We start from the raw sequence: 13,075 nt of genomic DNA, 5'->3' as shown, positions 1-13,075 counted from the left end.
AGCACAGTGACTGATTAAATAACAGTGTATCAAAGCACTTGTCATTCATGATTGTGATGGAGATGTTGCAGACAGGAAGACAAGATGGCGAGAGAGAGTCATGAGTCGGCCCCATTGCTCATCTCAGACACATGCACAATGGTGCAGACTTCCGTCGATATGAATGCAACAGAGCACCACACATTTGCACAGTGACTGAGTTATCACTATTGTCATCATCACCATCATAAGTATAATCATCAGAGAGGCAGAAGCAGAGGGTGCGTCGTGTGGCTGGGTCGAAGCCACGGGCAGGCTAGGAAGTGTGTGAATCTGGAGCAGGATAACAGGGGGAAAAACATGTTGAATCACACTGGCCTTCTTTCAGCTCTCCAACCCAACAGAACAACATTAAATCTGCGCCCGGAAGTGACAAAACCCCACAGAGCTCCAGGAATTGATCCCTTCGGAGAGAAAACAGCAGCCTGCAATCCCTCTGTGCTGCCTGCTGCCTCCGGCAGGTTTTCAATGACACCACCTCTCCCCTATTACTTGGCATATTTTTTCTGCGCCCCCTTTCCCCCGCTGTGTATATACCTCTTAGAAGCTATTATGTCTGTCTATGACTCATAGCACTGCATTTCATTACGGTCTTGACCCATGGAAGTGGCTCTATACTGCCAACTAGTGGCGGCTTGAAGAAAGGCTCGTTCATTGTTCTCCCAGCTCACACACACACACACACACACACACACACACACACACACACACACACACACACACACACACACACACACACACACTCCCACATTATGAGGATTCATTCACAAAATGAGACATTCCACCACAGCATAAATGGTTTCGGGCAAGAGTGTGGATTTTCCTTATTCGACGGATAGATTGTGGATTTGAAATATCTTTGTATTCAGTGCACAAATATGGTATTTTCTGTTGGTATTTTCTATTGCTGTTATGCTTCTTATCATACACTTTCAAAATGCTGCATTTTTTTATGTTTATGTTTAAAATGTAAGAATTGAATTAGTAGTATAAATGGGAATGCAAGCATATGCTGAATTAAGATGATTAAAACATGAGTAAATGTATTTCATGAAGCAGGCTGATCACTTGTTTTTTCCCTTTGATGTTCCATAATCAGCCCAATCTTGTGCGCTCTCTCCTCTGCAGGTTTGAGAAGCTCAGAGCCGCTGTAGAACGGGTGCAGCATGATAATTAATTTAGGCTGAAGCCGTTACCAACACAATAGGATTAATGAAATAGGCAAAGAGAAAATAATTGGAGAGACTTTTTCTTTTGCAATTCAAAGTGATATTAAATACTGCTCTCAACGTTATTATTATTTGTATTATTATTATTGTTGTTGTTGAAAAAAATTATATATATGATTTGTGATAGGAGTATATAGCCCTTAAACTCAGCAGCCAAACCACTAAATATAAATCTTAATTTGACTTTATTTCTGTATTGACTAAAATCCCTTTCAACAGAAAAGTAATTCACTTAAACGCTTTAAAATCAAGGTCTAAATGAAGGGGTTCTCACGGGTCTAGAGTAAGCCCACCGTCATGACTTTGTCTCACTGGCCTTTGTGTGTCCTTCCTGTGGCTCCGGCTCTGAGGGGGTTTGTGTTGTCTCGTCGTGTCTCTGAGCCAGTGAGCTGAGAGTACAACACTATGAGTCTCGTCGTGTCTCTAAGACAGTGAGCTGAGAGTACTACACTGTCTCGTCTCGTGCCCAGGGTCCGGGGGATTCAGACACCAGGGGGCCGTCTAGTTAACATTCTGTCTCTGTTCCGACACAGGCCAACATGTACAATTACTGGACAGATAAATTATACATTAACACAACCCGAGGTGTTTTATAGCCTCTGCACTAAGGTCAAAGCCTGTAGGTATCCAGCCTTCAGTCAACATGTGTAAATTATTGATAAAGAGGCCTGGAGGCTTTCTGTTGTGAATGACCAGAACAGGGTGAGTAAATGTATAAAGGTCAAAGGAGAATGTTCGACATGGTGTATCTGTGGAATGGATGCTTTCGTAGCAGTACTCGGTCATCACCGAGGGGGGCGCTACAAGGGCGATGGATGGGAATTTCACTTCTTCACAGCACTAGGCACGACCACGCAAGGAAGGGTCTAATCGATAATTAAGCCATCAATCAATCTGACAAAAGATTCATTCATGACAAAGAGCCGAGGCCGAGGGTGATTTGCTCACTCATTAGCCGCCCATTTAGGGTGAGATAAACTGTCAGTGGATTTCATGTCTCACCTTTTCACTCTGAGGCAGGCTTTTCTATTCCTCTGGGATTGCATGTAGGGTGCATTCTCACGTCGTTTATTTTCTGAATTTACATTAGGTAAGTACAAAACTAAAAGGGTCAAATCCAGCTTTGTCTTGAGGTTTCAATAGCCAGTCCTAAACAGTCAAAACTGATATACTGAATGAATTGTTACAGGCTCATATTGGACACCTGGGCCAGAACACCGGCCTAGCGTCAGTTAAAGAACATGAGAGCATTACTACCAACACATTCTGGAAGGCTGACACACTACACGACTGAATTTAAGGTTGGGCAAGGTCAATGCGTTGAACTCTACTACTCTACTGCTACTATAAACACAGTGCCAAGACCATAGGTCATCAGCAGGCGTCTGCAATCACAGGGCTCCTTTCTTATGGAGAGGGAGTGCTCAGCACACAGCACAACATCCTTTAGGTGAGAAGCAGCTCTGGGGTCAGTCTAAACCAAGCCAATAGTGAAGCAGCTCTGGGGTCAGTCTAAACCAAGCCAATAGGGAAGCAGCTCTGGGGTCAGTCTAAACCAAGCCAATAGGGAAGCAGCTCTGGGGTCAGTCTAAAGTAAACCAAGCCAATAGGGAAGCAGCTCTGGGGTCATTCTTAACCAAGCCAATAGGGAAGCAGCTCTGGGGTCAGTCTAAATCAAGCCAATAGTGAAGCAGCTCTGAGATCAGTCTAAACCAAGCCAAGCCAATAGTGAAGTGCCACTGACACTGACACAGTGCAACCACTAGCACATTTGTACAGTTACACCCCTCTGCCCCAAACCCTCCTCACAGGCTTGAGACATTTTAGGCTTAAGACCCATAGAACAATGGCGTCTCTAACATAGACATCAGTGGATCCTCTTAACCCACGGCCCTAAGAGATCACGGCCAGGCTCTCGGGACAGGAAGCGGTCTCTCTGGAGGAACCGAGCTTCCTGACTAAAGTTCATGGCTGCCTGAAACTATATGCCATGGTGCCCTCAAAGACAGGATGTGACCTAAATGTTACTAATAATACCCACATGACCATTGTGAAGCCTATGAACATCATATATACCCACGTGACCATTGTGAAGCCTATGAACATCAAATTAGGCTTTACTGACTTCATTCCATTTCAGCAGGATTCTCCACCGTAATCACCCAAAGACTCGGGCAGACAGCACAGACGATGAATATCTTGCTTAAGCAGTGGGAATGTATTTTCATATTTTGAAATGCAGACTGGGCATTACTAGCTGTTTTATTGCTTTGTCCTGTCCTGCTGTAACTGTATGGTGTGGTCTATATGTAGTGTCCATGGAGGTATGGTGTATATGTGTGTATATGTGTGTATGTGTGTGTGTGTGTGTGTGTGTGTGTGTGTGTGTGTGTGTGTGTGTGTGTATATGTGTACTGTGAGCCCTTTCAGGGTTCTGTTTGTGTTAAGAACATCAGAATGGAGCAGACATCTGACATTCGCAGACTACATCTCCCTAAGTGGGAGGAATGATGAGCAGAGAGACTGAGCAACGTAGAATGATGTGAAACTAATGAAGTGTTTGTGTGTGTGTGTGTGTGTGTGTGTGTGTGTGTGTGTGTGTGTGTGTGTGTGAGAGGAGGGCAGGCACGAAGGCTAAGATGGATGTTGAAATAAACAGATGGCAAGATGGTTGTGAAAAAAATGAAACAGCAGATTCATTTGAGAGAAGCTTTGAGTGGCATGGTGAGCGAGAGCGAGAGGAATGTGTAATATGCAGACCATTTGTGTTTGTGATGATGGACAGATGAAGAAGTGACTGATCGTCCATTTTCCATTTAGTCAGTAGCCCCTCTGTGGGGTTTCTCTTCAGGCAGCCAATTATAGTACAGAATACAAAAGTGAATCCACCCCTGTGTGATACAACTTCAATGTATATAAAGGCATTACTTCTAATTTGAACAGTAGGGTATCTTATGTCAAATTAAAAACTAACAACCTTAGCTTTATTATATTAAAAATACAGGGCCCGCAGCAGGAACTCAGTGCAACAAAAGTCATTACACCTTTCATAACTGAGATTCAAATCTTTTATTTTTCCAAGACTTTGTGTGTCCACCTTTATTTGAGTTGAGAGAATCAAGCACAATCCCATGGGGGTATCGTCCATGCCGAGGATATCATTTGGAATCATTTCACATTGAAGTGATTTTGCACAGGGACGTCCTCACTCCTGTTGTATACTGGATACCACTGTGGAAAGCAGGCAGGACCCTTTCATCACATGAAGCTTCTCTACCCTAGCCCATCTCTGCTCTAATCTGAGCGATCACAGCACAGACAAAGACAGCCTTTCATACCTGTGAAATCTTTATTTAGATTTTCATCATTTTGAAAAGACAGCAGTGCTGCTCTCAAGTCCTTGCTATACATGAGGTACCAACTACATTTTCATGTCACTTATGCTACTACATAAGTCCTCACTATATCATTATTATTAATATTATATGATTATATAATATTGATATTTCCATAAATTGTGAAATTAATATATATTATATTCAGAGTGTATGTGAACTTCCACCTATGGATCGTAAAAGAAAAGCCTGTTTGTATGACAGACACCTCATGCAAACATAAAATTATTATAAAAAATCTTTGGTTGATACAGAATAATACACATGATTTAATTTTACAATATTCGGAATCAGACATACAATAACCTTAATTATCAATACCCATTACGGTATTATCCTGCACTGAAATGAAATGTTCCTTAATGTCTTCATTCCAGACTATCACATAAAAACCATCCTGTTTGCAAATTAATTTAGGAAATTAAATTGTATTTTACCGTTCTTTTATCAATAGTCAGCCACACTTTCTTAATCTCCCCCTTTATCACACAAACAGGCCCATGCAAATCCAAACATACACACACATTCCCCTTCATCTCGTGTTCCAGCTCTCTCCTCTCCATCACAGCTCTTTCTCCAGGAAGAGCTGCTCCCAGTGTGCCTTGCACTGCTGCACCCCTGACCCCCCTGGCAGAACAGCCTGAGGCCCTCCCACAGAGAGCTGTGCATGTACACATGCATCATCACCATGCCCCTGAGCTCTGCCCTGACCTCCTCCAGGTGGGCCACCAGTGCCCTGCGCCCCATGGCCGGGTCCGTTCCAAACAGGTCGATGTTGAGACGCACGGCTCCCACTTTGAATGGCACCGGGTACGGCGGTGTGTGGAAACTCACAAATGTGGGTGTGTCATGGGAGCCGCCCACGAACCACGTGAGGTTCCGCCTCCTCAGCACTGCCAGGTTGCTGTCTATTGGCCGCAGGGGTTGCCAGTCCTGAATGATCGCGCCACCGGGCAGCTGGAGCCTGGAGCCGATGTCTGGGTCCAGTAAGACGGCCCTGAGCTGCTGCTCCGTCTCCAGGTGTCTGCCGCCTGACCCACCCGCTCCTTCAGTTGACGTCAGCTTCGCCTTCAGGGCTGAGATAAACCCATCAAAACTCTCTGCCTCTCCGGATAAGGACAGAATAGCCTGGGGAGGAATACCAAGAGGAAATAAGAAATGAAGGAGAGGGGGCGGGTGGAATGACAGAACATCACTCAAGTACAAAGAACAAGGTGATCATGTGAGAAGGGAAAGGAGAAAAGGCAAGATGGAGAGATGGAGAACGTAGGAGAGTAAATGACTCAGAAGGAGGACAGAAAAGAGTCAAGTGTGAGAGAAAAAGTGTGAAGAAGTGCACACAGTAGGTGTATAAAGGAGGAGAGAAGAGAGGGGAGAGGGGGAGGTTGACAACATAATGAGCAGGTCTTTGTAGTGTTTGACACAGTGTGACTGGTGGTATAAAACCGGCTTTCTTGGCCTTCTGCCTTCCCAGACATGCAGTTACTCACATAAAGAGGCTTTCCAGCTGCAAGGGGCCTGTATTTATGCAAACTTTATACTCAGTGAATGAAGCTTATAGTAAATTAGCTGGATATTGCCTCTCATACATTTAATTTCAGTTAATTCACTGTATGGATTCTGCTGAGGCCGGGGTGGTGAGCAGACACTATTGTTCGGCGTCAAGCTTGAGCAGATCCCCTCTCTGCATATACCTTTGAACCTGGCACTGTAAGTATTCTACACATGTGGTTCTCTGGACTTTGCCTGGAGACAATACAAATTGTACTCTCCACCATCACTATCTGAGTGCCTCCTTGTTTTAAAAAGACCCCAGTCACGGATACCTTTTAACAGATATCAATAACATGTATTAGCATCCTTTTGTCCAAAGCGACTCACAAAGACATTCTGGCATTGACCGAGAATTGAGCCCGCGTCAACTGTTTGGAAGGCAGCGATGCTAACCACTGCACCACCAACACCGGCATTGTGGCAGCTTTGGTTCAGTGGACACAAGCACAGCCATCCTTCATGGCGTTTCTTAATGGCGCTCCCCCGGGACCTCTGTTTAAAATGAACTATTGATAGTTCTGAATAGGTGGAAACCAGCAGACAGCTGACCCACAGCTCAGGCGTACACTACGGCCCTTTGTCCTTCACACTGGGGACACACCTCTGACAGGGGTGGAAATAAGTGCAATGTCAAAGCGGGAGAAAGGGAATAATACATGTTCACACTAAATACAATATTGTAAACATTGATGGATGTCCGGTACGTCACGCTCGTCTTCGATTCTTCAACTCTCTTTCAAACGAGGTGGCGGGGAGGGGGACTACTCCCATCCATCGCCACACACCTTCACATAGCATCAGCCTCTTTTGGCTCAGATTACACACACACACATGGTGACACTCACCCTCCTGGCCAGCAGTTGAAACTTGGACAGCTTCTCTGGCCCCGGATCATCTCCTCGGGTCAGCCGCTTCATCTTGACGCTGGGGTAGAGCTTCTTCATGTAGCCATCAGCAAATCTCTGGATGACCCCTGCCACTCCGTGACCTCTCTCGCTGGGACACACCCGTAAACCCTCCACCACCACTGTATGACCGTCATCCACCACTATCCCAGACTCTAATGCCACCTGGTTATAAGGAGATATATATATATATATATATATATACACACACACACACACACACACACACACACACACACACACACACACACGTATGTGTGTGTGTGTGTGTGTGTGTCTGTGTGTGTCTGTGTGTGTGTGTTATGAATGTACATGATTACTTATTACTATTGGTATGAAAAAGATTTATAATTACATCAGGCCATCTGCAGTGGAATTCTGAAGCTTACCTGGTCTTAAAGCTGTATGCATATGTGAAAAGTTTTCTGACCAATAATGTAGCAATTGTTTTACAGATAATCATTACAAGTTAATCATGCTTGTTGCCTGTCAGGCATTGTGGTGAAGGGCATCAAAGTGATATATTTCAGTCACATTCTACCCAACTGTGAAGAAGATGGTTTAAAACTGAAAAATGAAGGCCCAAATAAGTTTAAAGTGTAAGCAAGAGTGCAGTACCTCTTAAAGAGAGGAATACTGTAAAAAGAACATCCCTACAACTTCCCATACCATAATGTACTGATTATATCTCAACCTCTACACACGTAGTTATTTCACACATGTAGGAGAAATTGTGCAGTGCCTTTTCAGACAGACCTACTCTCTCACCAGCTTGCCTGTTCTTCTTGCCAGTATGACAACTCGATCCGGTTCGACCATCCACTCATGGTATCGGTGCGGTAGGTAGTCATTACCCCAGTATATATCCTTTGATATGAACATGATATCATCATAATCTTCAGGCTTGGCCAGCCAAAACGTCAGACCGTCATTTTCGCCCAGACAACCTGGTTCCATGTTTTTTCTGTGGTCGGATAGTGAACGGCCAACGAGACAAAAACACACTTTTTAAATAATAATATTGCTGTGAAGAAAAGTGTTAATAAATCGGAGAGTATGTAGTGTAAATATTTACAGAAAAAAGACTTTAGGCGCTAGAATAGTGAAATTAAAGTAATTGGAAATATATTAAAAAGTTATTACAACAAAATAAACGAAGAGCATACAATCTGAAAAAAGATAGTGGGGTGAAGCTAAGCGCATTCCTTAGTAAGATTCTAACATTTGATTTGAAAGAGTGAAAAATCGTTTGTTCCCCAAATGTTCCTACCAATCAAGCAAGAACTGGCACAGTGTGCATTAATAAAGTGGCACGAACTTTTAGCAAGTCAAGTAAGCAGTATGTTCACTTCCTACCTCGTGACGTGGTGGAGAACATATGACTGAGCTGCTGAAGCTGACAAAGTTCCGTCAGGAAGGGGATCACGTTGCAGAGTTCCATAGCCTCAGATTTAGGTGGGTATCGGAAATGTAGGCTACTTTGTTTCATATGTGAATGTGATTGAACTAGGTTAACGTTATCCTTTATTGCTCTGAATATCGAAAAAAAAAAAACTGCAGTGTTTGTAGGCCAAACACTTCTCCACTGCTTGATGTCTTGGAATTAGCCTATTTAATAAATCTCCGAGAATATTATTCAGTGACGTCACTCGATAGCTTGCTTGTCACCTTGCCAAGCAGTTAATTTATAGGCAACTGTGTGGCCAACGCTGATTCATGTATGTAGCACATTTTCATAGGCTACAGTGCTCTGTCGCCACCGTGCGTATAAATACGGAAACGCTCGTGTGGTTGGTTGTTAAGAATGCTCTTAACGTATTGTTGTGAGCAAGTGGGCTCATTTTCCTACTTTTGGGACAAGATATTGAAAACAAAGTGAACGAGAATTTTTACTTTATTTCTCCACAGACACGAGACCAAGACACAAAGCCAGCAGAAATGAGAACACGTAAACAGTGTCCTTATGATACTGTGTACATGACACATAATTAATAATACACTTTTCTCTAATATACTTTGAGACAGTACACTGTAAAACACTGTAATACATGGGCCGGAGTTGATACCTACAAAGGTAAATTGCAATTCAGAAGTGTAGAGTAAGTACAAATATGCAAACTGAGTATACTGAAAAATGTATTTCCTGCGACAGACCGCGCTCTATTTTACCCTCTTCCTCAACAAGTGAGCTTGTGGGCTATCTTAACATGAGGATTCATTATATTATTTATTATTATGACTATTTCTAAATGATGTATTATACATTTGTATGAATATAAATGTATTTTCTGCCTGTTTTATGCATTTATTATTGTGCTTGTTTATGTATTATACACAGAAAATCACAATACACTGAAAAAACATGTTAGAGGCACATAGTTCTTAAATTATTTATATTTGATGTAATTCATATTAGTTATATTTGAAATAATCTCTGTTGTGAAATAAATCCTTAAAGAATGAAGTTAACTGTATATTATTCACCAATACTTCGAACCACCTGGGTTACTCTCTGTCATGTTTAAATGAGTTATGCCTTATACCAACTGTCATTTCATCTGCACTCCTAACACATCTTAGACGCTGGGTACTTTAAGGATATATAGCAGCATTAGCAATGATTGTTGTCCATCAGGCGCTAAGAGCATGATTATAGAGAGCAAAATTAACAGACCTATGGAACATTTACATTTTCCATTGACTGTTTATTTGTGCGTGTGTGTTTGTGTGTGTGCTATGTGTTTTGCGTGTGCATTTCCAAGTGTGTGTAAGTAACTATATCATGGAAACCTCTGTACTCTCCTCACTATCAGAAAATAATATATTGCAATCCTTCTGTGTAAGTTCCTCCTCATTTTGCTGTGGAGGACAATGCTCCCTAGAAGAGAGTAAATCGTCCCTGGTGTTGGAAGGGGTCCTGGGCTTCAGGTTTGAGGCCTCCCCTGGTAGGACCTCCACAGCCGACCATAGTACAGATCCTCTTTTATTTTTGCGTAGAGTTTGAATGGGTCAAATCCTAGAGCGGGGGTTGGCTGGGGACAGGGTTCAGGATCTGCCTGCAGGAATGATGTGCAAGAGATCAGTTCAGTAAAACAGTATAATAGTTCAAACCCAGCCCCAGCTGAGGTGAAGCAGGTCTATATTATGATAACAGCAGGTAGTATGCACTTTCTCTCTGACTACCACGGGGGTTGGAGTGGTTGTGAAAGTGCTTTTAATGCAGAATTAATGTTCCACTTGCGAGCTTCAGATCTTTATCGTACTCAAAGTTGCTGTCTTGCTTCATGGAAAATGATTTTTGAAATGTCAGCCTAACACCTCCACCAGAAAGGGCCTGAGTCGCCAGCCCTCACCACAAGATACAGTCACACACGAAACAACAGGAAGCAAGAGGCTTGAGCCTCAGTGTGGTTTCCAGCTGTCGAGGTAAACAGCAGGCCATGAAGATACTTTGATGAAGATAGTTTGACGCCATGTAAATTAAAGAGTTGATGAAGATAGTTTGACGCCATGTAAAGAGTTGATAAAGATAGTTTGACGCCATATAATTAAACAGTTGATAAAGATGGTTTTGACGCCATGCAAAAGTGCTTTCTTCCTGTTGGAGGTGCCTCAGATGACTCTTACCTCTGGTTCTGGTTCAGGCTGGGGGTCTGGTAGATATGCACTCTGGATTTCAAATACACTTGCCTGGAGAAATAATAACAGGCATTTCCTTTTCTTACCCTCTTTAGCTACACAACAGCAACATAACACAATGCAACACTTTTCGTTTTTATGTCTTAATTGAGGATTGTATACACACTTATTAAATGTTTGTGTGTGTGTATGTGTGGGTGTGTGTATGTGTGTGTGCATGCGCTTGTGCATGTGTGTGAAATACCTTCTGACGTTGTTCCTCCAGCAAAAAAATATGGACATGCTCAAAATGATGAGAGAGAGGATGCTGCCTCCAGTCAGTAATGCCCAACGGCTCACAAACCTGTGGTCATCCCCTGTAGTTTTCTCTTGCGTCAGTGCTATAGACAGAGAGAGACAGAGAGACAGACAGAGAGACAGACAGAGAGACAGAGAGAGACAGAGAGACAGACAGAGAGAGAGAGACAGACAGACAGAGAGACAGACAGAGACACAGACAGAGAGAGAGAGAGAGAGACAAAATGCCTTTCATTTGAAACAGATTTTTTTAAAATTGTTCCCTAAAAATCCCTGAAATATTAAGGGTTTCTGTTTAACTGTTTAAGTCAACAGGGCCTTACTGCACATCATCTGGGATGACTTACATAACAAAAGTGACTTTTGTTCAATACAGAGATTTAGAGTTAGAGCCACACAAATGTCACCTCAAATGGAGCATGAAACCAACACTGAAATTAACTCAAATGAACATAAACCTATCTACCATACTCAGAACAGATGAACGTAAACGTATCTACCATACTCAGAACAGATGAACATAAACGTATCTACCATACTCAGAACAGATGAACGTAAACGTATCTACCATACTCAGAACAGATGAACATAAACGTATCTACCATACTCAGAACAGATGAACGTAAACGTATCTACCATACCAGAACAGATGAACATAAACGTATCTACCATACTCAGAACAGATGAACATATATCTACCATACTCAGAACAGAAACATAAACCTATCTACCATACTCAGAACAGATGAACATAAACGTATCTACCATACTCAGAACAGATAAACATAAACGTATCTACCATACTCAGAACAGATGAACATAAATATATCTACCATACTCAAACAGATAAACATAAACGTATCTACCATACTCAAAACAGATAAACATAAACGTATCTACCATACTCAGAACAGATGAACATAAACGTATCTACCATACTCAGAACAGATGAACGTAAACCTATCTACCATACTCAGAACAGATGAACATAAACGTATCTACCATACTCAGAACAGATGAACATAAACGTATCTACCATACTCAGAACAGATAAACATAAACGTATCTACCATACTCAGAACAGATGAACGTAAACGTATCTACCATACCAGAACAGATGAACATAAACGTATCTACCATACTCAGAACAGATAAACATAAACGTATCTACCATACTCAGAACAGATGAACGTAAACGTATCTACTATACCAGAACAGATGAACATAAACTATCTACCATACTCAGAACAGATGAACATAAATATATCTACCATACCCAGAACAGTTGAGCAAAGTCCCATTCTATGCCCCTGCATGAGTCTTGAAGCTTGCACACTCTAAGATATCACAACAGCAAAGTAGCTCTCATGTATATTACATGGGTCTGAAAGGGCATCAGGGAGCATGTTTAAATGGCTACTATTATTATTAGTAGTAATAATGATAATAACAATAATAATGCTGTTATTTGCTGTTGTGATATTTCAGAGTGTGCAGTCTTTCATACCCATCCTGAGTCTGCACGAATTGGGGCTTTTTCCAGTGCCACATCTGTATCAGATGGAGACCAACATCCCCCTCTGCGACTGAAGATCCCCAAAGTACATACAGAGTCAACACACTAGACCTAAGACAGGCCTTACACACCATCAGACTGGTTTTTCCTGTTAACAGTGCATGCTTTGCAGCTCTAAAACCATTTTGGTCAGGTGATGCCATGAAGTCTGCTAGAATTACATACACATCTTTTCTTAAAGGTACAGTATGTAAGATTTAGTGGCATCTAGTGATGAGGCTGCAGAATGCAACCAACTGAATACTTCCCCTTTTCCAGCATGTAGGAGAAGCTACGGTGGCTGGCGGGTGCCATAAAAGCACGAAAGGCCCTCTCTAGTGCCAGTGTATGGGCGTCTTTCTGGGCTACTGGAGGAACATGGCAGCGCAACATGGCAGCCTCGAGGACGAGGACCCGCACACAAATGAAAACATAATTATAAATACTATATTTTATTTCTGC

The 13,075-nt window shown here is 42.4% G+C and overlaps 1 protein-coding gene across 1 annotated transcript; it reads right to left on the bottom strand.

The window, feature by feature from the left end:
* Positions 1-4,598: 4,598 nt before the first annotated feature.
* On the bottom strand, positions 4,599-8,440 carry nat16l (N-acetyltransferase 16, like). Its single transcript, XM_012822156.3, is given in 4 exon segments — positions 4,599-5,281; positions 5,284-5,791; positions 7,063-7,287; positions 7,891-8,440. Coding segments are annotated over 4 exon segments (978 nt in total). The 5' UTR covers positions 8,080-8,440; the 3' UTR covers positions 4,599-5,225.
* Between the last annotated feature and the right edge of the window lie 4,635 nt (positions 8,441-13,075).

The sequence above is a fragment of the Clupea harengus genome, chromosome 18 (assembly GCF_900700415.2).
Source record: "Clupea harengus chromosome 18, Ch_v2.0.2, whole genome shotgun sequence".
In the NCBI taxonomy this organism is placed as follows: domain Eukaryota; kingdom Metazoa; phylum Chordata; class Actinopteri; order Clupeiformes; family Clupeidae; genus Clupea; species Clupea harengus.
The sequence above is the reverse complement of the archived record's forward strand: the minus strand, read 5'-3'. Positions and strand labels throughout refer to the sequence as shown.